The 26,851-nt window shown below is 48.4% G+C and overlaps 1 protein-coding gene across 1 annotated transcript in view; it reads right to left on the bottom strand.

The window, feature by feature from the left end:
* Window positions 1-26,851, bottom strand: part of RAPGEF1 (Rap guanine nucleotide exchange factor 1) — a 740,344-nt gene that overhangs the window by 197,217 nt on the left and 516,276 nt on the right. Inside the window, exons 12-13 of the mRNA XM_069609296.1 lie at window positions 11,289-11,570; window positions 8,477-8,569 (exon numbers count right to left, since the gene is read on the bottom strand). Coding sequence (XP_069465397.1) covers window positions 8,477-8,569; window positions 11,289-11,570 — 375 coding nt within the window. The remainder of the gene's footprint in view (window positions 1-8,476; window positions 8,570-11,288; window positions 11,571-26,851) is intronic.

Consider the following 26,851-nt stretch of genomic DNA (forward strand, 5'->3'; position numbering starts at 1 on the left):
ACGAAATCCTGCTCCGGTACCGCCTCTTGAGTGGCAATTTTGAAGAATTCTGCAGCCTTTTTCAACATGGAGTTGAAAGCCATTTGGTCATCCTCCGGGGAGGCCTGGCGAACCGGGGTGGACGGAGGAGAATCCAAACACAAAATATCAGAGTCTTGATCCTGTTGTGTCCAAGGGTTTTCCTCCCAGTTGTCTGTCGTACCCTGTTGATCCTCTACATAGTTTTCGTGCAAGGAAGCTTCCTCTTCTTCATTATAGATGTCTGTAAGTATCCATCTGGATCACGTCTTCTTGTTGGAAAACCTGAGAATGATCTACTTGAATTTGGGTCTTAGGGTCTAACCCGAGCCCTTTTCAGGGGCGGATGATCAGAAGAACTGATAATCCGCTCTAGCCGATCCATACAACCCTCAAACTTCTCTGTAGTCCATTTAAAGGACCCAAAAGGGCCGGCGCGAGGAGAAATTACGTTCTCCGCACCTTGATGTCGACTGGAACCTCTAAGGGTGTCGGAGAGAGTCTCTTGACTATCTACCTAAGTTTCATCGGAATTGGGAATCCAATCCGCCGAAAACTTTTCCGCGGATTGACCCATAACCTTTGGCGGGACCAGAATAAGGCCCACCGCCGCTGCGATTCCTCCGGTGCTACTTTGGATAGTTGCCGAATCGTCGTGAGACGGGTTTCCGGTTAAAGGACTAGTCGTAGTTTTTGGGCCTACTGAGGCCCTGGAACTCATCAAAGTGTTGGGCTCCCGACTTTCGACTTGTGTAGGATTAGGAGTAGCGCCCTTGATTTTTCTTGGTTGCCCAGTCGCCATGCGCTGCTGCGAATGCGGGGAAGGCCTTGGATCAGAGTGATCCTAGGGAACCGGCGAAGACTTTGGCGGACCCGTTGGCGCTTTCGCCTTTTTCGACAAAGGCATCGAAATTGGCGTAGGGGTTGTGTGCTTAGTGCGATGCGCTTGTACGCCCCTGTTGCCGGGTGTGGTCCCTGTAGCAAGACCAGAGTCGAGCCTGGAAGGGTTGGGGACGGGCATGGCGGATCTAGAAGTGTCCGCCTCAAGGTCTATAACCTCCGCATTGGACGTTTGGTCATCAGAAGTACCCCCGTCACTTTCGGCTGGTGTGGCGGTGGGGGAGAGGGGGCTCCACGTGTGACATGCCGTACGCGGCCCACCACTTTACACGGCGCTCCTTAAGGGTCTTGGGCCGAAGGAGTTTGCACGCTGCACACCGCTTCTCGTCATGCTCTGGGGGAGACAGGCGTTACACGTCCTGTGCTCGTCTTTCCAAGGATATCCGACCATACACTTAGGGCAGAATCTAAAAGGAGTCCTTTCCATAGCAAAAGGGAAGGATGACCAGACCGAAAGGGAAAAGAGGGGAAAGGAGGAAAGACATACTAAACAATATGGCCACCCTGACCCCACTCTCCCTACTGTATAGGTCGGCCAGAGGGCCCGACCACGTGGACAATCCGGCCGCCGGGTCTTAGGCGCCGAAATCCACAGCCGTAGACGATTCCCCCGTAGTCTTCGTTGAAATTGTTATTGGCGAAGTGACTTAACAGAGAACAAACCGACAATTCGGTAAAGATAAACAATGACTCTAGTAAGAGCTCCACTATAGGGAAAAAAACAATCTGAGGGACCTCGGCGTGTGAGGGATTTTGGGTACTACACACGTCACGATAGGGATAGTGTTACAGACACGCCTATGCCGACGTCCCCTTTCGGTCCCCGAAAGACAAGATGCAAAACTCAGCGGTTACCACTGGATGTCGGACCATATGCACAGCATGTGATTCCAAGCAGATTAACAAGCATCAGAAATAGAATTACTGCTGTAGGGCAAAATGCATATCAAACCCCGGAAAAGAAAGGTACAGATTAGTATTTGCACTACAAGCCCAGAGAGAATCAGCACTAGCTTCAGAGGTTTAACCCTGAGTTGTCTGGGGCCATGTGCCCAAAAGTTTAGCAAAGTCTCCACACTGTTTGTGAAGCTGGAAACAATGAAGGTAGGGTCTTTGGGGTCCAGTGATCAATTGCAAATGTCAGGTGATGATTTAAACTAGCTAACAAACATGTTCGCAACTTTCGGAGGGCTTGTGTGAACAAGCAATGGCAAAGCCTAAGTGTTAGAAACCTTTTATAAATGTTAAACTTTTAAAGGGGAGTTTAGGGGGCAGGTAAGCCCTTGATCCCCAGGGGTTGCAGGCTTGAGCAGCTTTCCGGTCGGTGTCTGATGCTGGTGCAAGGACTCTCAGTGGAAGAATGCAGAACAGGACAGGAATGGATGCAGGTAAGCAATTTCAGACGACGGGCACCGATGCACGGCACCGCAAAGGGATTCACTTGCCACGTTCAGACTTTCCCTCCTATCTCGGGCCCCCTTGATGCTAGGATCACGGATTATCGCAGAGGCAGGTCATGTTGCACATGCTGAGTATCCCCCAAGTTCCAGGCCTCCACTCAGAACAGCGATGTCTGCAGCACTGTAGCCCAAACTCAGAGCTGGTCAGCCACAGGGTGGTCCTGGGGCACTGCCGAAGGCTCTTCGTAGAACTCGGCTGACGTTGAGAATGGATTTTCCCTCCACTCCAAAGGTCGCAGCTCCCTTGCAGAACTGCTGGAGATCTTCCACAGGACAGGGCTCTACCAGGGCAGCAGCAGAAGTTGGTGGCCAACCATTCTTCCGACCAGTCCACGGTCTCCTTGCAAGTCTTGTAGCTGGAAATGAGTCAAGGCTCCTTCAGTTTCTTCCAGGATCTCTCTAGAGTGGGCATGGGTCCTCTTATCCAAAAGCCAGGTAAGAGCAGCAGCCTCCACTAGCCAATGAAAGATCTGCCGACCAAACACACACACACACACACACCCATCCACCCACACCAGCAGAGGTCCAATCAGGACTAAGATTAGTGGTGAGGGTGGGGGGAGTGACATATTAGGTAAAGGGGGGGGGGGGGTAGAGTAGCCACTTATCTCATTCCCCGGCAAGGGGAAATGGTGGCTGTCAGCCGTGAGGAGGCTCAGGACGGCGGGATTACTGTCTGGTAATGCCCGCATTCTGAGCCTCCCCATTGGCTGGGAGGCCGCCACACCCCCCTCGCCGGGTACTAATAGCACTTAGGAACTTGATCACTGCCCTGCAAATATGCAATACACTATCAGTCCAGGAAATGCCCTTAATTGCATATCGCACACATCTGAATAACGATGAGCTGAACTATATACCAAGGAACGTGCTAGCACTTATTCTTTGTTAATCACAAATATCTGGGAATGTTTAGCAGAACTAACTATCGTGGATTCCAATTATCAGAACTACCGACCGAGGACGTCTCTAGCATCTATACAGTAACAACATGAGTTTGGGACAGATCTACCGGTCACCACCAGTCATCCTTCGCCATAGCAATTTCAACAAGACACAGGGAGGACCTTAGCCTCATAGCTCGAACCCAAAGGAGATACCACCCCGTCCCAGGCACTGGAAGCTCAACAGGAACTAGGTCTCTGTGAAAAACACAGACCCTGAAATAGACCATTATGCTAAATCTGTCTTCTGCACCAACAAGCAATAGAATGCAGCTACGCGCATCGATTAATTTGGCCTAGCTAGAAACATACGCACACACCTCCACGTTTCACCTCAACAGTCTTTAGAACGCAGCTATACCCCTTGAAATCAGCCTAGCTGCACACAGTCTCATTCACAAACACCAGCGCCACCAGAATGCAGATACCCAAGTCCATTGGTCCTGCTGAACACATTCTACTGATCTCACACAACCACCACATCAGAGCTAGCACTAGTATGCAGTCACACGCCACTTATTCCACACTGGCTGCACACATAACTAGTGCACCCAAGCACGTTTTACTACAATACTCTCTCCACTGACTTGGACTACAGTCCCTGAGGGAGTTCAACCCACAATGCTTTGGAATCATACAAATGGTAAAAGGCGCTATACAAATGCTCAATAACATAAATGGTGGCTTTATAGCACCTGTGTATAACTGGTTCTTTAGGGCAAATGGTGAGCCCTTGTTAAATTGGTGTATGCTGGCACTCTAAGGTAAAGATAGATAGTGAGTTCCTGGTCAAGGGGCAGAAACCGGTGTGCTAGGGTAAAATCTTGGTCAATGGTTATTCGTGAGTTGGTGCAAGTGGATCTAGGACACATGGGCTAAGCCCCACCACCCACCTGTCAATCACTGTTAATCTTGTGGTGCCTTCTTGATCGTCACTCTTTTTCCTTAATTAAGCAGCAGGCCTCTAGCCTCTCCATTTGCAGTTGGTAAACTGGTGCATAACCGCCACTCACTATTAAACTTTTGGTGCTTTGTTTTGCCACTGTTTTCCCCTACTTAAGGAGCCCTCCAGCATCTCGTTTTGCAGTTGGTGAGCTGGTGCAAGTGGATGTTCGTCACGTGACCTAACCCACTCACTTTCTTAGATCTGTACCTTCCTTTCCTTTCATAATTTTTAGATCAAAGAGCGTCTCTTGTATGTGAGTCCAAAGTGAAGGGCAGTTGAAGAAAAAGGCAATTCTTGTTTGCACGTAGAAAGGGTGAGACAGAGCAGAACTACCCCCCCCCACCCCCAACTCCTCTAACACAGGCAAGTCACCGTGAATATGTTTCACCCCTTCTCCAAACAGCCCATCACCACTCATCCCCAGCTGCACCGCACACCAGCAACATCATTGACACCATATTGCAGCAACCTCACCAACTACCCCATCATGCAAAACTACATGAAAACCGATACTCGCTAATGTCCCTTCAACAATAACCCACGCAGCAGACACCATCAACCTCATCATCACATTAATCATGACTTGGATGCCTTTTTCATTACCGAGACGTGGATGACATCCATCTCCACCTACACACTGGCCATTCTCATCCCCCAACGGCTACAGAATTTTACAACAAGACCGTCCAAACAGGATGGACGTCGCCACCATCGACATTTCAAAAACTTTTCCTGCCACTTCCTGGTCTCCCCAAGAAAGAATCAGATTCCACCTCATCAACAGACCAACATCAGTCATCAGAGACGTCATGGACTTGGTCACCACCATGTGTCTCACGCACATCAACTAAATTATCAACTGCAGCACATCCTTGGCAATGAAGGAAATGCTCCACTGCCTTTCACACTACTATGAACCTCACACAGCACACCAAAACCTCAATTTACAACAAAGTTCATATCCTGGCTAATAATCACTGCTTTGTCTACCCACCGTGACATCTGTCCAATCCTGTTTGACTAGTAGGACCATCTGGCAATCCCCCCTTTTGACATTAGTCGTACCACCCCAGTTAAGCACACCCATCAGAAACCCAGCATACAAGCCTTCAGATCACTCAAGATCTTTCCAGGGAAGACTCTCACGTAAGACCTTACCAGCCTCCACCTCACATGAGTCCATTTACCTCAGACGGACGAGTACTGCAACTTGCTTCTCCAAGAACTCACCACCTTAGCACCCAAGATCAACTTCCATGCCCCAAGTGAAACAACGCACTCATGCCTAAACCTTCTGCACACTGGTACACTCAATAACTGTACTTCAACAAGAGAACCATCAGAAAACAAGAAAAGTCTTAGTGAAAATCATGCAGCGCATCCAATCTTGCCTTGCTCAAGGAGCTCTGTACTACACGTAGATGACTCTTCACCACTGCCAAGGCCCACTACTAACAAAACAACATAGCCAAGGCCCACAATAAAATCAGAGCCCTGTTTAAAGCCGCCCAGCAGTGCATCAACCTCTGCCCAACCCAACCGTACACCACTCCAACAAAATATCTCCTGCCATCAACACTTTCTTCATCACTCGAGTACAGGCACGTTATAAATGCCATACCATATCAACAAGATTAGCATGAGTTGCCAGCACAGACACCAATGCCACAACGGACAGCACACTACACAGCCCAACTTCAAAATCACCAACTGGACACCTTTCAAGATACTCACTATGGAAGACCTCATTGCCAGTTTAGCATCTGTCCAAGCCACATCGTATGCGAGTGACATCCTCCCTGCCACCATACTCAAGACATTTCTGACAGAAGCACTCCTCCATTACCTGGCAATCATTAACGGCCCTCTCAAGGCACCTTCCCCCTAACCCTCAAGACCAGACAAATCCTCCCGCTTCTCAAGAAACCAACACTGTACCCCGATGACCTCAGCAACTACCGCCTCATCACCCCTCTTCCATTCCTAGGTTCCATTCCTAGGTAAGATCCTTGAGAAAGCAGTAGCCAGGCAATTCTAACAAACACATCAATGCCAACAACCACCTTCAGACCCAGATGCAGAATGGAAACAGCTGGTGATCTACAATGCCCTTAACATTCTTGATGATGGTCATCCTTGCCTCCTGTTTCTCCTCGACCTCTCAGCAGCTTCAAACAGTTTACATCACCAGACGCTCACCGGCATCCTACATGGCTGCATGAGGAACAGCAAGATCGCCCTAAATTGGTTCAAATCTTACCTTGCTACCCGTCACAAATTCATCCAAATGTATTCCTCCAGATCGCCAACTCTTATCTATCCCCACAAGGATTCATCCCATGCAAGGATCTTCAACGTTTACAAAGAACTGCGGGGGAGCCTGCTGGGCCCAACAGCATCTGCCAATATGCAGATTACATGCAGTTCTCCCACAAGCTATCTTCCATTGAAGATATCCACAGTCTCAAGGCCTTCCTCACATTGATCCAGTCCTGGATGTCCAGTGCTTACCGAAGCTCAACCCCAACAAGGCCGAACTCTTATTGCTGACCAACAACACTGAACACCCTGACATCTAGACCTGGCTCTCCGTATATGAATATCAAGTGCTTCACACTCCAGCTGACCACCTGTGGCAAGTTCCTTGGGTCCAACCTCCACCTTTCCAAGCAGCGCAAACCAACGAAGACACAAGCTGCTTGGTACCAACTTTCTCTTCTATGTAATGATTTTTCCCTTCATCAAAGAAAACAACTTCAGATCTGCTGTCTAAGCCCTGGTTCTTTCCCACCTGGATGACTGCTACCGTGGAACCCCTGAAATGTGTCCTAAATGCTGCAGCAGGACACAAATGGACTCCTCAAATTCAACCACATCATCCCAACCTTCATCGAACTGCACTGAGTGTCGCTGCAAGCACACATCTTCAAAACCTGCTGCATCATCTCCAAGGCTGTCACTCTGGAGTCCCCAAGCTACCTCACTGAGAAGCTCAGCATCTCTGGAGGCTTACAATCCACTATAAGAAAGCACATTTACAGATTTGAAGTCTGCCAATGCAGGAAGGAAAGAACCAGAGGACAGGCCTTCTCCGTCTATGCCCAAAGACCCTGAAACCTCCTCCCTGTCAACATCAAACTGGCCCACTCGCTAATACATTTCAGGAATGAGCTCATTCCTAACACCTAGGTCCAGACACCCTCCACTCCCCACCTAACACGAAACTGGGTGATATGCACCCTTCTCCCCAGTTACCTCCCCTGTTTGCTTGTAGATCCTTAGCTGCCAAATTGCCCACCCTCCCCCGTTAGCTCCCTTTACCTTGCAGCTCTTCTTCCCTCACTGTGCCCTTTCCACTTATACTTGTAAAGCACCCCGTTGATTCCCGAAGTTGGGTCGGAGCTCCACAAATACCAACGAATAACCATAACAATAAGCCGGTTCTCTAGCAGAAATGGTCTGCTACTGGTGAAGGGGTATAAACTGGTTTGCTACAGTAAATTGTGGATTCCTGGTCAATGGGCATAAGCAGGTTCGCAAGGGTAAACGGTGAACTCCTGCTTAATGGATACAAGGCGGCTCCCTAGGGTTAATGGAACGATCATGGCCATTGACAGACGCTTGATCCGTTTAACAAGGTTAGCAAGAGGTCACAAGACATATGCTGATTTGTAAGATGGGCCGTAAACTTCAGGGCACTAGGAAAAGGCAGATTCCCTCTAAGGTTGACAGTGAGCTTCAAGTTATTAGAGATTAACTGTTGTGAATGGTGAGGTCCAGATTACCAGCCGTTCCTCTTGGGTAAGGAATTCACAGGGGTTATCTAAAGTGACCACCAGAGTCCTAGAAAACTATGGTCCATCAGTTCTTGAGTTGCCCACATTTGTGGTCACACTTCGCACACAGCCATATCCGCCAGCCTGCATTAAGTAAAGCTCATCCTTACAAGTCCTGTAGGATTTCCCATGGACTCCAATCCCCATCCGAGTCCTTATGCACAGCTGTACACACACACACACACACACACACACACACACACACACACACACACACACACACACACACACACACCACCCTCCCCCACCCCCCCCAGAGCAAACAACAAGCAGGAGAGCACAAGACAATGAGCAGCAGCGATTGCTCTGAACAAAGCAAGCATGCACCAAGCAAGCTGATGGCCCCAGCACCTCACCCTGCGCGGTACTTACTCCGTCAGAGTGAGGGAGCTCTCCATTGCTCTGGCCGGAGGAGTAGAGATTGACGTACTCGCCCTCCCCTGCCTCCTCGCTGGCGTTTTCACTCTATGGAAAGAGAGGATGAAAGGATACATGACGGCCAACCACTTTCAGTTCATAATGTTTAATCCCATACATCCTATGTTATTACTCTAGTGCCACTATCACCTGCCAGATTAAGCTGCACCCAGCCTCCCAAGAAACGCTAGCAGGATAAGGGCAGCCCCAACTCTCCTGAAGGTGCCTTCAAAAAGGTGAAATATCAGCTGCAGACTTCACAAGAACACTTTCTATTACCATTCAAATCTGCTATTTACATAACTATGCTCTCTGCACAAAGGCTCCATCTAATGCTTCCAGTGGCTCAGGAACTGAGCCCCACATTCTAAGCGGAAGGGGGGGCGGAGGGGGAGAGAGAGAGGAACTAAGTTGTAGGTAAGGCATCAACCTTCTTGAATAGCATTTGTATCTCAGGTAATTTTGGACTAAGGCTGCAGCGCTAATTTCAGAGTTTTGGTTGGATTTATCAGGCCAATACATACAAAATATAATTCACCTAAAGTAGTTCTGAGCTGTCTTTGGAGCTTTCCCAGTACAATGTGCCTCAAGTACTAAGTCTCTGCCCCAGGAGAAGGGTCAGCCCCCTGTCTATGCTGAAAGCCTAGAATGAATCTCAGTCTCATACCAACAACAAAGCCTAGCGTAAACTCTGTTCTCCAGCCTGTTCTCTTCGCCAACCCCTAAACAAATATTAGTTCAATTTGTAAAGCCTACACAGTATCAAGTTGGACCGCCTTCACCCCTCACACCCGCCTCTGTGGCAGCTAGAGGCAAAGATCAGCCTCCAGAATGTAGAGCCCCATCATCTGGGGCGGGGAAGGCAGAGCCCGGGTCCAGAGCCTCTGGGGCGGGGAAGGCAGAACCCAGGTCCGAGCCTCTGGGGCGGGGAAGGCAGAACCCAGGTCCCGAGCCTCTGGGGGGCGGGGAAGGCAGAGCCCAGGTCCCGAGCCTCTGTGGGGCGGGGAAGGCAGAGCCCAGGTCCCGAGCCTCTGTGGGGCGGGCAAGGCAGAGCCCAGGTCCCGAGCCTCTGTGGGGCGGGCAAGGCAGAGCCCAGGTCCCGAGCCTCTGTGGGGCGGGCAAGGCAGAGCCCAGGTCCCGAGCCTCTGTGGGGCGGACAAGGCAGAGCCCAGGTCCCGAGCCTCTGTGGGGCGGGCAATGCAGAGCCCAGGTCCCGAGCCTCTGTGGGGCGGGCAAGGCAGAGCCCAGGTCCCGAGCCTCTGTGGGGCGGGGAAGGCAGAGCCCAGGTCCCGAGCCTCTGTGGGGCGGGGAAGGCAGAGCCCAGGTCCCGAGCCTCTGTGGGGCGGGGAAGGCAGAGCCCAGGTCCCGAGCCTCTGTGGGGCGGGGAAGGCAGAGCCCAGGTCCCGAGCCTCTGTGGGGCGGGGAAGGCAGAGCCCAGGTCCCGAGCCTCTGTGGGGCGGGGAAGGCAGAGCCCAGGTCCCGAGCCTCTGTGGGGCGGGGAAGGCAGAGCCCAGGTCCCGAGCCTCTGTGGGGCGGGGAAGGCAGAGCCCAGGTCCCGAGCCTCGGGGGCGGGGAAGGCAGAGCCCAGGTCCCGAGCCTCGGGGGCGGGGAAGGCAGAGCCCAGGTCCCGAGCCTCGGGGGCGGGGAAGGCAGAGCCCAGGTCCCGAGCCTCTGGGGCGGGGAAGGGAGAGCCCAGGTCCCGAGCCTCTGTGGGGCGGGGAAGGGAGAGCCCAGGTCCCGAGCCTCTGTGGGGCGGGGAAGGCAGAGCCCAGGTCCCGAGCCTCTGTGGGGCAGGGAAGGCAGAGTCCAGGTCCCGAGCCCCTGAGGCGGGGAAGGCAGAACCCAGGTCCCTAGCCTGTGGGGCGGGGAAGGCAGAGCCCAGGTCCCCAGCCTCTGGGGCGGGGAAGGCAGAGCCCAGGTCCCCAGCCTCTGGGGCGGGGAAGGCAGAGCCCAGGTCCCCAGCCTCTGGGGCGGGGAAGGCAGAGCGCAAGTCCCCCAAGCCACTGGGACGGGGAAAGCCCACCTCCCCCCAGCCACTGGGATGGGGAAAGGCAGAGTCCAAATCTCATGCTGCGTCAGCACACTGTCCCAAGTCGTCCTCCGGGGCAGCACACCGGGACCAAGTCTCCAGCCTCATACCCTCAATTCTCCTGCCGCGAAAGTCCTGTATCAACAGTAACCTGGAGCCAAATGTTCTGTCGCTAATGGAGGTAGAGCACACATCTTTGCTCTTGCCTCTACAACACACTATACCCAAGTATTCTGCCTTTGCACCTCACCAAGCCCAGGCCCCCTGCCTCTGCATCATGTGAAGACAGGGGTGACATGGTGGCGCTTCTTGCCTGGCAAATTAAAATTCAAGTGCAAGCAGCTAGACTAACATGCCCTCATCTACACATCAATGTGCAACAATCCCTTCACACTGGAAGCACAAACTGGCAAACACCGGCTAGAGGTTAGCACACCTCTTCTAAGGCTAGAACATAATATACAATTTCTAAAGCTAGAGTATACCCTATACCACCTAGGGCTAGATTTTATCAAATTTGATTTAAATCTAAACTTTAGCCCACAGCAACTAAGGATGGAGCCTAGCACACACCACCAAACCCAGAACTCCCCACAAAGCCGCAGAAAGGATCTATGCTTGGCTGCACCGACCACACATTTTATGAATATCTTTAATGTAGCACAAATCAAAAACAATTAATTTTTTAATCTACTCTGCACCACCCACACTCCATCCCACAAAGTGTTGATTTCTCACCGCTGGAGTCTGGAGAGAATCAGAGAAAGAAGACTGAGAAGGAAGGCAGAGAGGAGCAATCCCGCCAGAGCTGCTGTCCTGAGAGGAGAGGGAGCCGACGGGCTCATCCAGGCCACCCTGTGATGGCTCGACAGCGAGTGGCCCAACCGGCTCAGAGCTCTCAGAGAGATGGACAGGTGGGAAATGGGAGGTATATGAGGTGGCAGAGGACAGGTGAGGAGGAACAGAAGCTTGTCCACGGGAGGCAAAGTCCTGTGAATAGGACCGGAACACAGATTTGTACTAGAGGGTGGAGGCGATTTAAGGTGGGGTGGTGGAGGGAACAGAAAGGAGGGAAAAAGACAGACAAAAGAAAAGGTTGTTAGATTTGCAGCACTTCAGACCACACACACTCAGTTTAGCACCACAGTCAGATATACTCCTCATTCTGCATAAATAGCCCACATAATTTACCTGCAGGGCCCAGTGGAACTACAGAGCTAGTTGCCAGGGGTGCTAGGCACAGGTGGAGCTACAGAAGGACACAGCAAAGGACTAGTGCAGAAAGGTGCCAGAGCACAGTGTTGAATGGAGTACTGGAGGGCGTGGAGAGAATGATAAAGTGAAGAAGGTGCCCGGTGGACAGTGCATATGAGATTCAGGCCCTAAGGCTATGGGCACAGGAGAGCCGCAGACTATCGGGTGGCGCACAGGACAGCAGCTGAGGGTATGGGGAGGGAGCCAGCACAGAGTGTTAGGGGAGAAGCGTGAAGTAGACAAAAGATGGCCAGGGGTATGGTACACAACAGAGCACCAGGGAAATGGGACACAGCAAAGAAGGAGAGGGCCATGGGAATAGAGCACAACCAAGCAGCAAAGGTCCACAGAAGAAAAGCGCAAAAGAGAAACAAAATGCCAGGAGAGGGCACAAAGGAGCAAGACGGAGCCAGCGGAAATTAGGTACCACAGGTAAGAAAAGGGCTAGGGGAGCAGGTCCACAGTTGTTCAAGTCTTAGGATGTGGGAACAATGGAGCTACACGAATCAGCAGGGCACAAAAGAAGAGCAGAGGGTCTGGGGAGAGGGGCACAAAAGAGCAGCAGTGAGCCACAGGAGCAGATCAGAATGGAGCAGCAGACAGCCAGAGAAACGTGGCACAGAGTGGACATGCTGGGAGGCACATTGAAGCTGAAGGAACCTTAAGGGAGGGGGCAGAATAAATACAACATGGCCATAGAAAGGCTAAATGGACCAAATCAGAGTGGATACCAATTTAAATACTTTAGAGCAGTTTCTCAAAACTTCTTTTGGTGCAAATGATGAAATGCACGCAGTGCTTTAAGTGGGGTAAGAAATTGAGGGGGGGGCTCATTTGGGGGTGCGGTGTGCATGGCGGGCGTGGTCTAAGACTTGATGGGTGTGGCCTAAAGACTAACATGTGAAAAACTGTCTGGCCTACATAACTAAGCGCATATCGCAACACAGTCTGCTTGCTGCATTCCTTACAGTATTAACAAATCAAAGCTCAAGGTCATTATTTATTGGACCCTTAACAAAAGGGTAGGTGTTGAGGTACATTAGTAGGTTAATTACCATCCCACTACATAGGCCGGGCAAGAGAACCCTTCAAAGCCACTACACTGCAGAGCCATGCTTAAAGTGGGAGATGACTTTAATAGTAAACAAAAACGAGATTTTTCCATTTTTTTTAATTCTTTTTTTTAATTTTTACAATTGATCATTTCCCAGAACCCCAAATAATATTCTCAAGGGAGACTTTCTTTGCATGAGGTGGCTCACAATGCCTTTCCTCAGCTGTTAGTCTACCTTTTGCTAGCTAACTTTTCACAAAAGACAACGGCTTAAAAGCTTTCACTGGAAGGCCATTAAGGCAGTGCCTGGCAAAGTGCCATTCATATGCCTACAGAAAAGACAAGACTATTGACACTGCCAATGCTTGTTCTGCACCCAGCTCTTCCCATTTATGGCCCCAGCCCACTTAAGGTACTGCTTGTATGCCACCTCTACCCTGTACCTCAGAATACGTTGCATTGTGGCCACTGCGATTCGCAAAGGACAACCACAAACGACATATTCCAAGCTGCGCTTTCAGTAGCTTTTTGTTTGCATATGCAAAGTCCTCTCAAACATGTTACTCCTGTTTTATCTGTTTGCCTTATTTTATGGTTTATATGCTTTGAAAAAGAATAAAAATAAATAGAAATAAAAAAAGCGAACACACACGAGTGGCTCACATTCTTTCAAATAAGGTGTGTATACTTGAGCTATAAAAAAGCAACTATTTGTTGTGTAAGGTTTTCTGTAAACTAAATCACAACAATAAATGCATATTTCTTTTAGAAAGCAACTATTCAGCATCGCCATCTGCAAACCATTCAATATGGTTCTGAGCTTCTAACATGCTAATCCATGCATCCCTACTGGGTATTTCTTTTTTTATTTCTTTTTTTAATCAACTTTGTCCCCATAGCAAAATCTGTGTTGTCAGGGTCTGACCTATGCAGAAGCGCACTTTATGGTGTGGTCCATGAATGAATGCCCCTACCATAGTGTTTCTTCTACCTCTGTGCATGCCCCTGTCACAGTGTCCCATCAGCATCCACCAGCATCTACCTGTGGTGTTCCCCAGGGGTCTAACCTCTCTCCCTGGCTGTTCAACCAATACCTGGCACTTCTTGCCCGCCGCATTGCCGCACTCTGCCCCAACTTCCAGTGCTATGCGAATGATACTCAGCTCATTTTCAGGCTACCCTCCGCCACTTCTCCCTCTCTGATCTCCGACTGCCTGTCCGCCATGCAGGAGTGGTGTACCACCAATGATCTCTGCCTCAAAGCCAGCAAGACAGATTCTCCTCATCGGCACACCCACACCCTGCTTTCCTGACACTCTCTGGCCGGCCTCTCTTGGCCCTCTATTACGCTTGCCTGGCTCCCACAGAGGCGTCGATCTGAACTGGACAGCTGCGGTCTCCACCAGTGTGACGCGTAGGGCCGAGATGACAGACTGGACTGGCCCACCTAGCTTCGTTTGCTTGGCCTGTAGGAATATACTTCTGTAAATGGAGAAAGGGAATTAACCACCCGTGGGGTTGAGCATAAACCCCCCCCACCCCCGCTGTTCTCCCCACAGATCGCCTTTGATGTCCCCTCTTATAGTCTCACCTGATGGTTTGAAAAGATGAGCTCTCCATCCTGCATGGAGCGCAGGGGTGCGTTGATAACCAGTTGCTTCACTGGCTCGAATGAATTGGTGAGTTCCAGAACAATATTGACTCCGAAAAGTAAGTAGTTCGTAAGAGTTCACATGTCTGACTTTCACTCTTGTCCGAAACCTTGCAGTTTGCAGCTTGACCCCAGCGGAGAGTTCCTCGTGGTAGCTGACAAAGTTCAGGTAAGGATTTGGCTTATCTTACACAGTTCAATAAAATAAGGCCAGAATGTAACCTGTGGCTTGCTCCCTTATTAAGGTGTGGAGAGAAAATATGAAGTTCGGGGAATAATGCCTCCGGCGGTAAAATTAGGTAAGTCTATTGTGGTGAGAAGAGTTCCCCTTGTTTGTCCCTTCGTCTCACCTTGTTGTCCTTTTGTTCCCCTTAGGGGCCGGGGTACGGCGAGGATGCAATGGAGACTGCGCCGACCCGTGAAGAGGAATAGTACCCCCAGTGGTAATCAGGTAAGTCTATGGGGGCAGTTACTATTGCCTCTGTTTATTCCCTTGGCTCACCTCTGCTGTTCTTGTGTGTTCCCCTTAGGTGCCAGAGTGCGGCGGGAACGTGCAGAAAGATGCGGCGGATCGTGAGGATGCTGCGAAGGCCGGTGAGTTCAGCGCGGCGCTGCAGCAGGCGAGGCGGCGCGCGTAAAATGCTTCTTTCTTCCAGCTCAAAGGCACGGTGGATCCGGAATTCAGTTAAGGATCGAACGTTTTGCTCTTATTCCAACCTCTTCTCCTTCTGTTCCTCCCTTTTTCTAGGAGCTGCAGACTCGAGGCGGGCGTGGCAGAAGACTGGATGCAGGCTTGCAGACACGGTGAGCGTTACGCTGCTGGATGCAGAATAACGCAAAGCATGTGCTATTCTTCGGGCGTGGTTTAAATAGCCTCCAAAGTAGTCCCAGGTAAGTATTCCTCCCCAGCCCCACCCAAGTAAAAAATAGTCCCTAGGTAAAATAGTCCCTTCCAAGCCTCATTTGGCTTGGAGCGCTGCAGCATGGTCTGCATCAGGTAAGCTTGCAGCATGGTCTGCATCAGGTAAGATCTACTCTATGAGCCTGGCGCCATAGGCGCCAGGACCGCACCCAAACAGCCCCTAGCAGGGGTTTTTGGGCTTGCTCAAAATAACCTGATGCCTGCTTCCGGGGTTGCTGGACCTGGTCTGGTTCCCCGGGGGTAGGCATCATGACACCCTCTCCCTGCTCCCACCTGTGAGGCTAAAAACCTTGGGGTCATCTTCGACTCCACACTCTCCTTCTCTCCTCACATCTCTCCTAAGAAGTCTCACTACCAGCTGCACCTCCTCAGAGGTATTCTACCTTTCCTATCCTTCCCCCAGAAGCTCACCGTCTCCAGAGCCCTGGTTCTCTCTAAGCTGGACTATTGCAACAGCCTCTTTCTAGATATGCCTGCTTCTACCCTCCGCCCTCTGCAGCTCATCCAGAACCGGACTGCGAGACTTGTCCTTGGCCTCAAGCCCAGGGATCGAATCTCTCCAGGACTGAAATCTCTGCACTGGCTCCCAGTGGCTGCGAGGATTAAGTTCAAAACCCTCTGCATCATCCACAAGGCCTTCTGGGGCCAGGGGCCTCAATACCTTCAACTCTCGCTTCCTAAATATCTCCCTTCTCAAGCTCTTCGCTCATCCAGCTCCAACTCCCTCAGGGTCAGTCGCTTCTCTAAGCAACGAGTTGGTGGTAGAAAACTTTCTTCGGCCGGGGCCTCCCTCTGGAACAGCCTGCCTCCCTGCCCCCCTGAACCTTGAGGAGAACCATCTCCGGTTCTGGAAGCACCTCAAAACCTTTCTCTTTGCTTCTGCTTTTTCTCCTCCTCTACCCTGCTGATTTCCTGGCTTATACTGAAACTGCACTAGTTTACCTGGCCACCCTCTGATCTCGGGCCCAGGTCCCCCCCCCGCCACGCCAGTCGCACACCGGCACTGCCCTCCTGGAAACCCCCCGCACTTGGGGACTGTTCTCTGTATCCCTACAGTCCTACCACTAGCAATTGACACCTGATGCCTGCACTTACCCTTCTCCCTTGCACTTGGCACCAGCTGGCCATGCTTTACTTTGTTATTTATTCCATTATCCCATGTATTGCACTGTCCCCTTCCCCTCCTGCACTTTCCCTTCCTCCTTTCTCATGCACTTGCGTGATCTGAATGACACTTGGCCTAGTAGGATCGTTGTCTGTCCTCCCTCTGTTCACCCTCCCTTGCCTTGTCACGCCTTAAAACACTTGTGTCTAGGCGCGTTATAAATGCCATATCATATCATGCAGGCCACTGCCATGTGGGCCCCCTGCCATCCGTGCATTGACCTGTCATGGGCCCCCTTCCTTCCATGCAAGCCTTGAGTGTCCTCTAGCTTCATGCATGCCCCTGCCATAGTGACACCTGCGTCCATGCAGACCCCTGGGACAGACATTCCCCCCTTCTTCAATGCATTCCCCTGCCATGCAGTACCCCCTCCGCACATGTATTTAGATTGAGGAGGCCCGCACTGCTTCCATGCGTTACCCTTCTGTGGTGCCCACCTTCTTTCCATACATGCCCCTGCAATGGGTCACTCCATTGTTTCTTTTATTGCTGCTGCTACGGGGTACCCCCTACTACTGCCGGTCCACTTCCTTCCATTCAACTGCAGCCATGGACTGCACTCTCCTTCCTTGTCCCCCACTATCTGACCTCTTTCCATGCATGCCTCATCCCCCACCCCCTCCCCCACCCCAGGTCCACCTCTGATCATTTTAGATGAGGTATTGAACTAACAGTGGCATTATTACAAGAGTGCACATTTGGACAGGTGTTTTGCCCATACAAAGAAATGGCATTGTGCATGGCAATAATGGCACACCACAAACTGCAGCAAGTGAGCGTCTCGATATCTGAAGAAAATATTGGTCAGTGCTTAACCTTCTCCCACCACAGGCATTGGCCGGAGCAACCATGCATGCGCCCCCTGGAATAATGGGTATTCCACTGCTGGCACTCGCGCCTCACAGGGTGTGGTGAGGTGTGGAATCTCCTTCCAGATGTTCTGTGGACCTGGAGTGAGATTTGCTGCTCTCAGGTGTGTGGCCCATTCATACCAGCCCTGGCAGCCCTAGGCCTCAGACTGCTCTGTAGCATGTTTCGGCCCGGTGCTGTTGGGACACAACTTAGCAAAGCCCAGGACCTTGTGTGTAATACAGAGTGTCTGAGAATGAAAGCTGGGGATAACCGAGCAAGGCGCAAGAGATGAACATTCAAACATATTGTGACATTCTTATGTTAAGGTGCCGGCATAATCGGCTTTTACCGCTTACGGCATTCACTATTCCAAGCAAGACTAAATTCTCCAAAATCGTCAAACACTGAGAATAAGGCCTCTTTTACCTCCAAAACATCGATTTTCACAGAATATTGAAAAGACTCAAATGTTGTGAAAGAGCAAAGAGAAGAACGCAATACCCAACAACGCTGAACAGTTATTATTTTGTTGCACCTCAACCAACTTACTCTCGTGATCCTCAGCGAGGTTTGTAAGTCTCGCAAGGGGTCACAAGAGGAACTAACAGTGACTGACAGAAGTGCCATCCAGCCACAGCATCTAAAGTTGCAGTTTCAGTGATGCTGTGGCTGGCTGGCACTTCTGTCAGTCACAGCTTGCCTGACTGGATAATGGCGGGTGCACCTCCCGTCGCAGCTGCGGCCGTGGTGGGCTGTTTCCCACCGTGGTGTGGTCGGACCGGGGGGACCCGGCTCAGCCCCACTTTATGGAGACTGCCGGGCCTGGCACCGCACCACTTAAAGCAGTGAATGCGCGAGCGCATCCCATTACTTGAGCCAAAGAAGAGGCCCATTCTCAAAGGGCATCTGAATGAGCGCATCCATACCTTTTTTTCACCCCTTTGCACATATCAGGAGGCGTGTCTGCACATTTAAAAGCGCATCCCGAATTGACAAACTGGATGCGCTTTTAAATGCGCAGAAATGAGTGTCATCCAGCTGCGCCAAAACAACCCCAGTTTGACAGAAATGTTCCAAAAGATGGAGGTAATTTTGCGTAAAGGAAAGTTGGCAGCAACCTAGCCACACGACTAACGCAAAGGATAAATACATCCTGAGTAACTAGAGGGCAATCCCTGGCTTGGAAATGTTAAAGACTCAAGTCTGGAAAAAACACAGACTCGCCCAGAGAGGCATTCGATTTCACATGGCTAGGAGAAAAGGGAGTCAAACTAAAGAATGCAGCAAAAAGTATAATGTGCAACCTCATCAGGTGAAAAAATGACTTTCTTCCTAACACGGACCCAGGTGGGGATTGCACCAGTGTGTCCAGCTTGCCTGGGGCCTGAAGGCAGTGACAGGGAATCTAGGAGACATTGGTGCCAGAGTAGTAAGGGATGCTGGAGACTACCCAAGACCTGTGAAAGGTCCTGCAAGGGTTTCAGGGACAACTGCCATCCAGAGAGGAGAACGGTATGAATAAGAAGCCTGAGAAGTCAATCATAAAGAGGAAGGACAAGAACTAGGCCAGGTTGACGAGACCCATGAGTAGGGCCTGCTGCTGCCTGTTGGGAAAAGTAGTCAAAGTATCAAAGTGTCCCAAAAATAGAGGTTAAGAAGGATCACCAGGAAAATGAATTCAGTGAATTGCAGTGAAAATACTAAAGGGAAGGTGAGCTCTGAGGCCACATATCCAAACGGTCACTTACCAAAGTATCCCATTAAGAGAGAGAAGGAAAGTTCGGACAATGATTTCTAGAAGTTGTAGTCTAAATAACAAAGCATCTAAAGGTTTTGACAAAAGAAAGTTCAGACAATGAATTGTGGGAACAGTAAACAAAGAACCTATAAAATGATTTTTATAAATGTTCAAACTGCAGCGTGTGTAGGTATGCACTTAATACACACTCACACACCGCCAGATATGGAAAAGTCCTTAACATCAATGATTTTATCAATTGCAGGACTACGTTTGTGATATATAATATCGAATGCTAAGAAGATCATCTGAAATCTGAGAACTATCACAGATGGATTCAACACAGACAGCGAGCGAGATGCACCACTTCTTATGAAAACATCCAGTATTTAAGATGGCATGAAACATGATATCTGAAATGTCTGGAAATGTATGAGAATGCTATAACTGTAGAAATATCACACACAATGCACATCCCTCTAGGACATGAACCCGAGTGATAACCATTATAATACAAATATGGTATCAAATAGGAAGTAGGAATGATATATAGATGACAAGATATTACCAGGATCTGAATATTAATACAGCCATGATGGTAATATAATGTCTAAACTTGGCAAGTAGACACATCCTTTACATTATATTCCAAATATGTAAAAGGAGATTAAGGCTACTTCTTTGGCCTCCACCTAGCACTATGGACATATATTCTTTGAGACATGCTAGCCACCAATTTAGTGGTTAGCTTAATCATCTTGCCCAAGCAGGGATTGGTAATACATAACCTCTTGTACACTGAGATTTCTGCACAATAAGCAGGTTTACAATGTCTTACATTAAGATATCTAGACGTTAATGCAGGGACCAGTTATGTATACCCTAATACAGGGTGGTATCCCAGTTTCTAAAATAGATAGGGATAGAAATACTAAAGTAATCTCATTTCTCAACCACACCGTAGTTCGTGTAGGGTCAAACTGCTGCAACAAGGGCCTGAGTTGACAGCAATGACGTCTAGGTGTCGGGGAACGTGTGACGTCATCACATTCTGATTATAAAGCTAAATTTCAATTTTAGGTTAAGTGATATTAGGAAATCGGGGCCCATTATGTTACTTGACTTATATCGGGAACACTTGGAAAAAACAGGCCCCTTTTGTCATCATGCTTTATAGGACAAATAAGAGGACAATAAGAACCACACTGTGAATCTAGAAGCGCTTACCATGAAATAAGAAAGGATGACCACTGGATAAAAAGGTACCTTCAATTTGCTGTATCACAACTCTGACCTGCTAAATAAGAGGAGCTTTCAGAGCTATCTGCAGTTGGTCTGCCCCTTACTCTTTGTACTGGTTCTCGTAGTTTGCTTTCGCTCTTTACTTTTTCCTGTCTTGTGTCATTGTTTTACATTTTCACATTTTTACATTTCTTCACCTCTCTCCACGTTTTTACATTTAGTTTCAGTATTTCAACACAGTACTGTGTCACTGTTTCAGCTTTCAGGTGTGGTTTGGAATTTTGTTGTTATGTCGATTGATTGATTCACACAATTCAAACTTTAAGTATTTGCAGGGCCAATAATCACAATTAATTGAGTATGAGCCTACAATTAAGTGTACAAAAACTACAGTTGGCAGAAAAAGTCACTAATCCACACCGCTTGTTTATCTCAAGAATAGAGAAGAGGTACAACAAGGTAGCAGGTGTCTGGGAGGTGTGGTTGTACTGCCTATACAAAACCGCTGGTAAAGTTCAAGAAAATCAGGAATGGATCCCAGTCTCTCTGCGCCAAGAAGATGTATAAATTGAGGAATGAATTCCAAAGAATTTATTCGGAGCATAAGAAGCCTGACACGTGTTTCGAGCCTTAGACAGCTCTTCATCTGAGGCTTAAATCACAAAAATTATTTACAGAAGTATGTTGAGTAATCGCAAAACATAAGTTACACAAATTGAGCAATTTTAAGAAACAAACAGGTATAACACACAGGGACAGATAAGGGGCAGTTTGGCAAAATACATAACAGAAATTTGCACAGAAATTAAAATTATGGAATGTGGGAACAAGATAAACATTCATACCATTAGAGAGCAAATTAAATACCCCAAATTGTAGAATTGGATTGAAGAATGTTGGATAGCCGGAAAGAGCATGTAGAGAAAATAATGTTGCAAAATTAAAGATTAGTAAGTAGCTAAAGCAGCGCAGTCAGAGACAAAAAGGTACACAAAATTATGCAAAATTAAGGCTCATCAAATGAACCCAGAATTAAGTCAAATGAATTACCTTAGGTTCAACTTAGAGGGCTTCACAATGAGAGAATGGACAGTGCCAGAAAGTAATTCTGAAAGGAAGAATCAAAGCTATAAGTACCAAGTCTAATTATGTAAAGAAGGGGAACCAATTAGGACAAAGGGAAGAATGCGTACCTCGAATGGCCTCGCAAGTGCGGAAGGGCTGAAACAAGAAAAACGCAACGAATAAGTCTCGGATTCTATACCACAACCTGTGCAAACAAACAAGTAGATTGAATTACCATTAAGTGCCAACTGCCGTATTTAACAACGAATTTAACACAAACACGTCAAAGCACAGATTAAATTGCCGCGGAGGATGCGTAAAGTAATTAACCAATTAAGTGCTTCCCAATTATAATTGAACACTAGGGAGCGTAAAGAAACGTCTAACTTGAGCGACTGTGAAAATTCATCTGCTGGTGTCCCAGTGAAAGAGCCGCGACATGAAGGTAGGACTCCATTTATACACAAACTAAACAAAGACAGTGCGCAAGCAAGCGTGGCTAAGGACCTAAATTATGCCGATTGAGGCCACCATTTTGTGTGAGTAAAAGGTGAACTGTAGCAATCAAATTAACCTCTTAAGCTGTGGGTAATTGTAAGCTTCAAAGAAAGCATTTAAGCACAAAGGCCCAACGATAGCTGTTAGTTAACAAATGCCTGATTAAAGGAGGCGCAATAGGACTAAAAGCACTCTATTAGTAAATAAACCGGAAAAAGCAAGGGAGGGGGTGTATGTTATTCATACCGCAAGGATCACTCCGCGCTAACTGATATAGAGGAGGGTAAACCTTGAAGGTAAAATAAGCTGGAGATTGCAAACAAGCATAGTCTCCAGATCAAGAAATTGGAAAAGGCATGAGGAGGAAAACCACCCCATTTATCAATATGTCCACAGGTCAAGAGTGCGCTGCTAAAGTCACATTACAAAGCCTAAAAAAGAGCAAGAAGTCCATGACATCAAAATATATCAAAGGAGCATATTCTGAGGTGAAACGTAGGCATCTGTATTAAAGAATTGTGTTTACAGTTACCATGCATGATCTGTACAGTGATCTAAAGAAAGGTGGCAAACTCATGGTCAGAATTTAAGCCTAAATATACAGTACGGTATTTACAAATTAATTTTGCTTCCAATTGACATCATTTTAATGTTAGATTACCACCTCTAGGGGGCAATGACATTTTGCATAGCCCCACAAAGCGAATATCTTCCTTGCAATCCATTTGGTGCAGCTTTTGCCAATGGTTGGCAAAGGGATATTTCACATCCTGGCTGCCAATTGTCGCCAGATGTTCCCGGATCCTGATCTTGAGCGGCCGAATGGTGCTCCCAATATATTTGAGGACACAGACGCAGATAATACAGTACACTACGTATTTATAATTACAGTTAATGAATGACCTAATTTCATGATCCCCTCGTGGCCCAAAGGGGACTACTGATGTTTCGAATGTAAATTTGCACATGTTACAACCTCCACATTTGTGGAAACCATGTATCCTAGCAGAGTGAAGCCAAGTCAAGGTCGGACTTGGTGTGCTCATAAATGAAGGGCATAATTTATTTTTGAGCGACTTACCCTTACTGGAAGTAATACTGGCATTAGTGTCCAGCCAATTGGCTATGTCAGTGTCAAGGTATAACAGATGCCAATGTTTCCTCAAAATGTTATCTATTTTATGGCTATCGGAATTATACCTGGTGATCAACCTGATTTTTTGAGTAGCCGGCGACTTGGTCCGTATTTTAGGTACTAACAAATCTGCTCTCTTGAGCTGGCGTACCGTAGCCAAAGCTTGATCCACACAAGTTTTACGATTACCTCTATTCAGGAAACGTGTTTAGATCAAAATACTTTCTTGGTCAAAATCCTGCAATTGGGAACAGTTTCCCTTGGGAATGTTCGCAATGACTTGTTTATGGCAGCTTTCTGCATGAAGCGTTGCATTTACAGATGTAGATTTGCGAAAGGTTTTGGTAATGAGGCCATTAGGGGTTCGGTTGATAGAAAGATCCAGAAAGTCTATATGCGTTTGACTGTAAATTGAGGTAAATTGTAAGCCCCATTCATTGTTGTTCAAACAAGAGACAAATTCCAAAAGGAGATCTTGTGTACCAGTCCATATCAGAATAACATTGTCTATATAACGTTTCCATAAGTGTACAAATGGGAGGTAGGTGGCATTAGAAAACACACATGATTGCTAAAAAAAATGCATAAAGGCGTTAGCCAGTGCTGGCCAAAACATGCACCCATTGCGACCCCGATAAGTTGCTTAAAGTACACATTATTAAACACAAAAACATTGTTTTCCAAAGTAAATAACAGCAGTTCTTTAACCATTTCAATATGATCAAAATATGATGCAGAACATTCTCGAAATAGAAAGCCAACACTTTGTAAAGCTTTAGAATGAGCTATCGAAGTATACAAAGCTTTGACGTCTAATGTCAACAACCAAAAATGGAAACGTTATATAGACAATGTTCGTCCCCCGTACTGAGTGAGCAGATTGTATGGGCAGAGTAGTTTGATGAGATCGCACATCGCCAGTTTGCGCAGATGTGGATACATACCAGGGTTGTCTTGCCCACATTGGAACTAGGATGAGCGTTCCTTGTGGATCTTGTTCACCACCTTCCTTATTAGAGGTATTGGGGGTTCGGGGGCATGAGCAAATTTCCCTGAGCAGTTCATCCATAGGGCGTTACCCTTGGAGCCTGGCTGAGGGAACCTGGACGCGAAGTCTGGGCATTGCCTGTTTTCGCTTGTAGCGAACAAGTCTATTGTGGTTAAACCCCACTGAGAGAAGGTGTTCTACGACCCCTGCGTGTAGTTGCCACTTGTGTTCTTCTGGTAGGGGATCTCAGCTCAATGAGCCTGCGAGAGTTGAGTTCCCCTGGAAAGTGCTGCGACGATAGTAATATTTTCCGTTTGAGGGCCCATTTCCAAATTTGTAGTGCAAGCCTGGACAGATTTGGAGAACATGTGCCCCCTTGTTCGTTGATGCAAAACATCACTGTAGTGCTTTCTGCCAGGACTTGCATAGATTAGTTCGCTAGGTGAGAGTCGAACGCCTGAAGGGCTTTGAATACTGCCAGTAGTTCTAGTAGATTGATGTGGTTTTGTGCTTTTGCATAAGACCACAGACCCTGAGCTGTGTGGTGAAGGTAATTTGTAGTGCTGGTTCACTATCTTGAAACGCAAGAATCTTCTGGGCACTGGGAACATTGAAATATGAAAATAGGCATCTTTCATATCCAGTGTTGCCATGTAATCCCCCTTTTTTAGTAGAGGGATTACCTCTTGTATCGTAGTCATGCAGAACCTTTGTGCCTTGAAATCTTTGTTTGCAGGGTGCAAATCTAATACTGGGCACATTGTTAGATCTTTCTTTGGCTTAAGGAAGTAAGTTGAATAAATACCCTTGTTTACCTGGTTGGCTGGGACGACTTTGATGGCGTCCTTTTGTAGAAGCGTGGCGATCTCCTCGAGGAGGATGCCCTGGTATTCCTTGGAATGGGTCTTTTGTCGTGGGGGATGGTTCAGCGGTTGCTTGAGGAGCTCTATACAATATCCGCCTCTTACAGTGGACAGCACCCATCTGTCTGCGGTGATTTCCTCCCATGCCTGGGTGAAGCTGGATATGCGCCCTCCTACTGGAGCAGACAGTCACTGATTTTGAGGTGAGGTGCCACCTCGGGAGTTGCCCCTACTGCGATCGCGGGATCTGCACGCTCCTCTAGGGTATTTCTGGGAGGGCTGACCCTGATCGTTTCCCCAGGCAGTACCTTGGCTTTGGGTATAGGTGGAACCCCTCTGAATTTTGGCTGCATGAGTGACAAAAATTCCTGTTTCCCCTCTGGCCAGTAGGTTTATTGGCCCAATGACTTGAGAGTATCGTATTCTTCTTAGGCCGTATTTAAGGCATCCTCGACAGCCTTGCCAAAGAGCACATTGGGCTCAAAGGGCATGTTAATAAGGGTAGCTTGCGTCTCTGGTTTAAAACCCGATTGGCGTAACCAAGCGTGACGCTTGATAATTGTCCCTTCTGCTGTTTTCCTGCCGGCGTTTTCCACGGCGGCAAGCTTGGTTTTGAATAAGCAGCTCGACACTGCCCTGCCTTCTGCGGCCACCTGGGCAAGCTGAGACTTAAGTGGTTCTGGGGCCGATGATACTAAGGCCGAGACCACGTCCCATTTGTGGCAGTTGTAGCTGGCCAACAGGGTAGAATTGCTAGCAATTCTTGTTTGGAATGCCGCGGAGGAGGCCACTTTTCTGCCCATTATGTAAAGTCTTTCCTCGTCAGGCAGGGCCTCAGAGGAAGCTAGGGGATTACCAGCCCCTTTTCTTGCTGTAACAACCAATGAATCAGGCTTCAGTTGCTCTCTGATATACAGCGGGTCAGGTCTAAATAGTTTCTCTATACGGGGGTTCACTGCCAGCGTAAGGTTAGGGGTCTCCAGCGATGATTATTTTTCGCCGAATGGACTTGAGGAGAGGGATAAACTGAATAACAGCTTTCTTATCTCTGAAGATTTCCTCTACAAAATCTTTATCCTGGTCTTCCTGAGTAGCTATTTGAAAAGGCTCTGCCTCCTTAATGAGCACTTCATTTAGCAGGGGTTCATTTTCAATGGGTGAGTCCATGACCGGGGGGTCCTGATTAACAGGTGAGTCCATGACATACATATTTGTCTCCGGGTCGTCATCATCCCCGTAATAAGGTCTGCTGCATCATCCCCGTAATAAGGGTCTGCTGCCTCTTGAATACAGAGGTCTTCATGATCTGAGTCCGGGTCATAGATGTCAATGACTGTGCCTTGCACTGGATTCCCGGGTGAGACTTCTTAGCAGGGGGTTGAGCAGAGATTTGTGACTCAGAGGGTGCTGAAGTGGAGGGTGGGGGGGGAGGGGGGGTGGGAGTGGAAGCTCTTGAAATAGTCAGGTTCCTTTTCATAGAAGTTTGCCCTGAAGGACATCCTACTCATGACCTTGTCTATATCCTCAGCCGACCATTGGGCATAACTAGGGATGACCAATGGTTGAGAAGTGAGCTCTAAATCTTCATCTGTGGGAGGAAGTAAGGTAGAAGGAAGAGCCTTCTTTTTCCGGAGTGAAAGACAGAGAATCATGAGATACAGGTTCTTTACTCTTCTGAGTGGGCCTAACATCCTGAGATTTCTCCCTATGAGGGGTTTTATCCCTATCTTGGAGGACTTTTTCTTGGACTCCTCTCTTTACCCTGGCCCTCTGAAGCGTGTTTCCCCGACTGTAAGGGGTCTTGTACCTGACATGACGCAGAATGTTGAATTTCGTGCGCAAACGACAACTGTAATACTCCGCTGCTTCCACTA

The sequence above is a fragment of the Ambystoma mexicanum genome, chromosome 8 (genome assembly GCF_040938575.1).
Source record: "Ambystoma mexicanum isolate Mex_15411 chromosome 8, UKY_AmexF1_1, whole genome shotgun sequence".
Classification (NCBI taxonomy): domain Eukaryota; kingdom Metazoa; phylum Chordata; class Amphibia; order Caudata; family Ambystomatidae; genus Ambystoma; species Ambystoma mexicanum.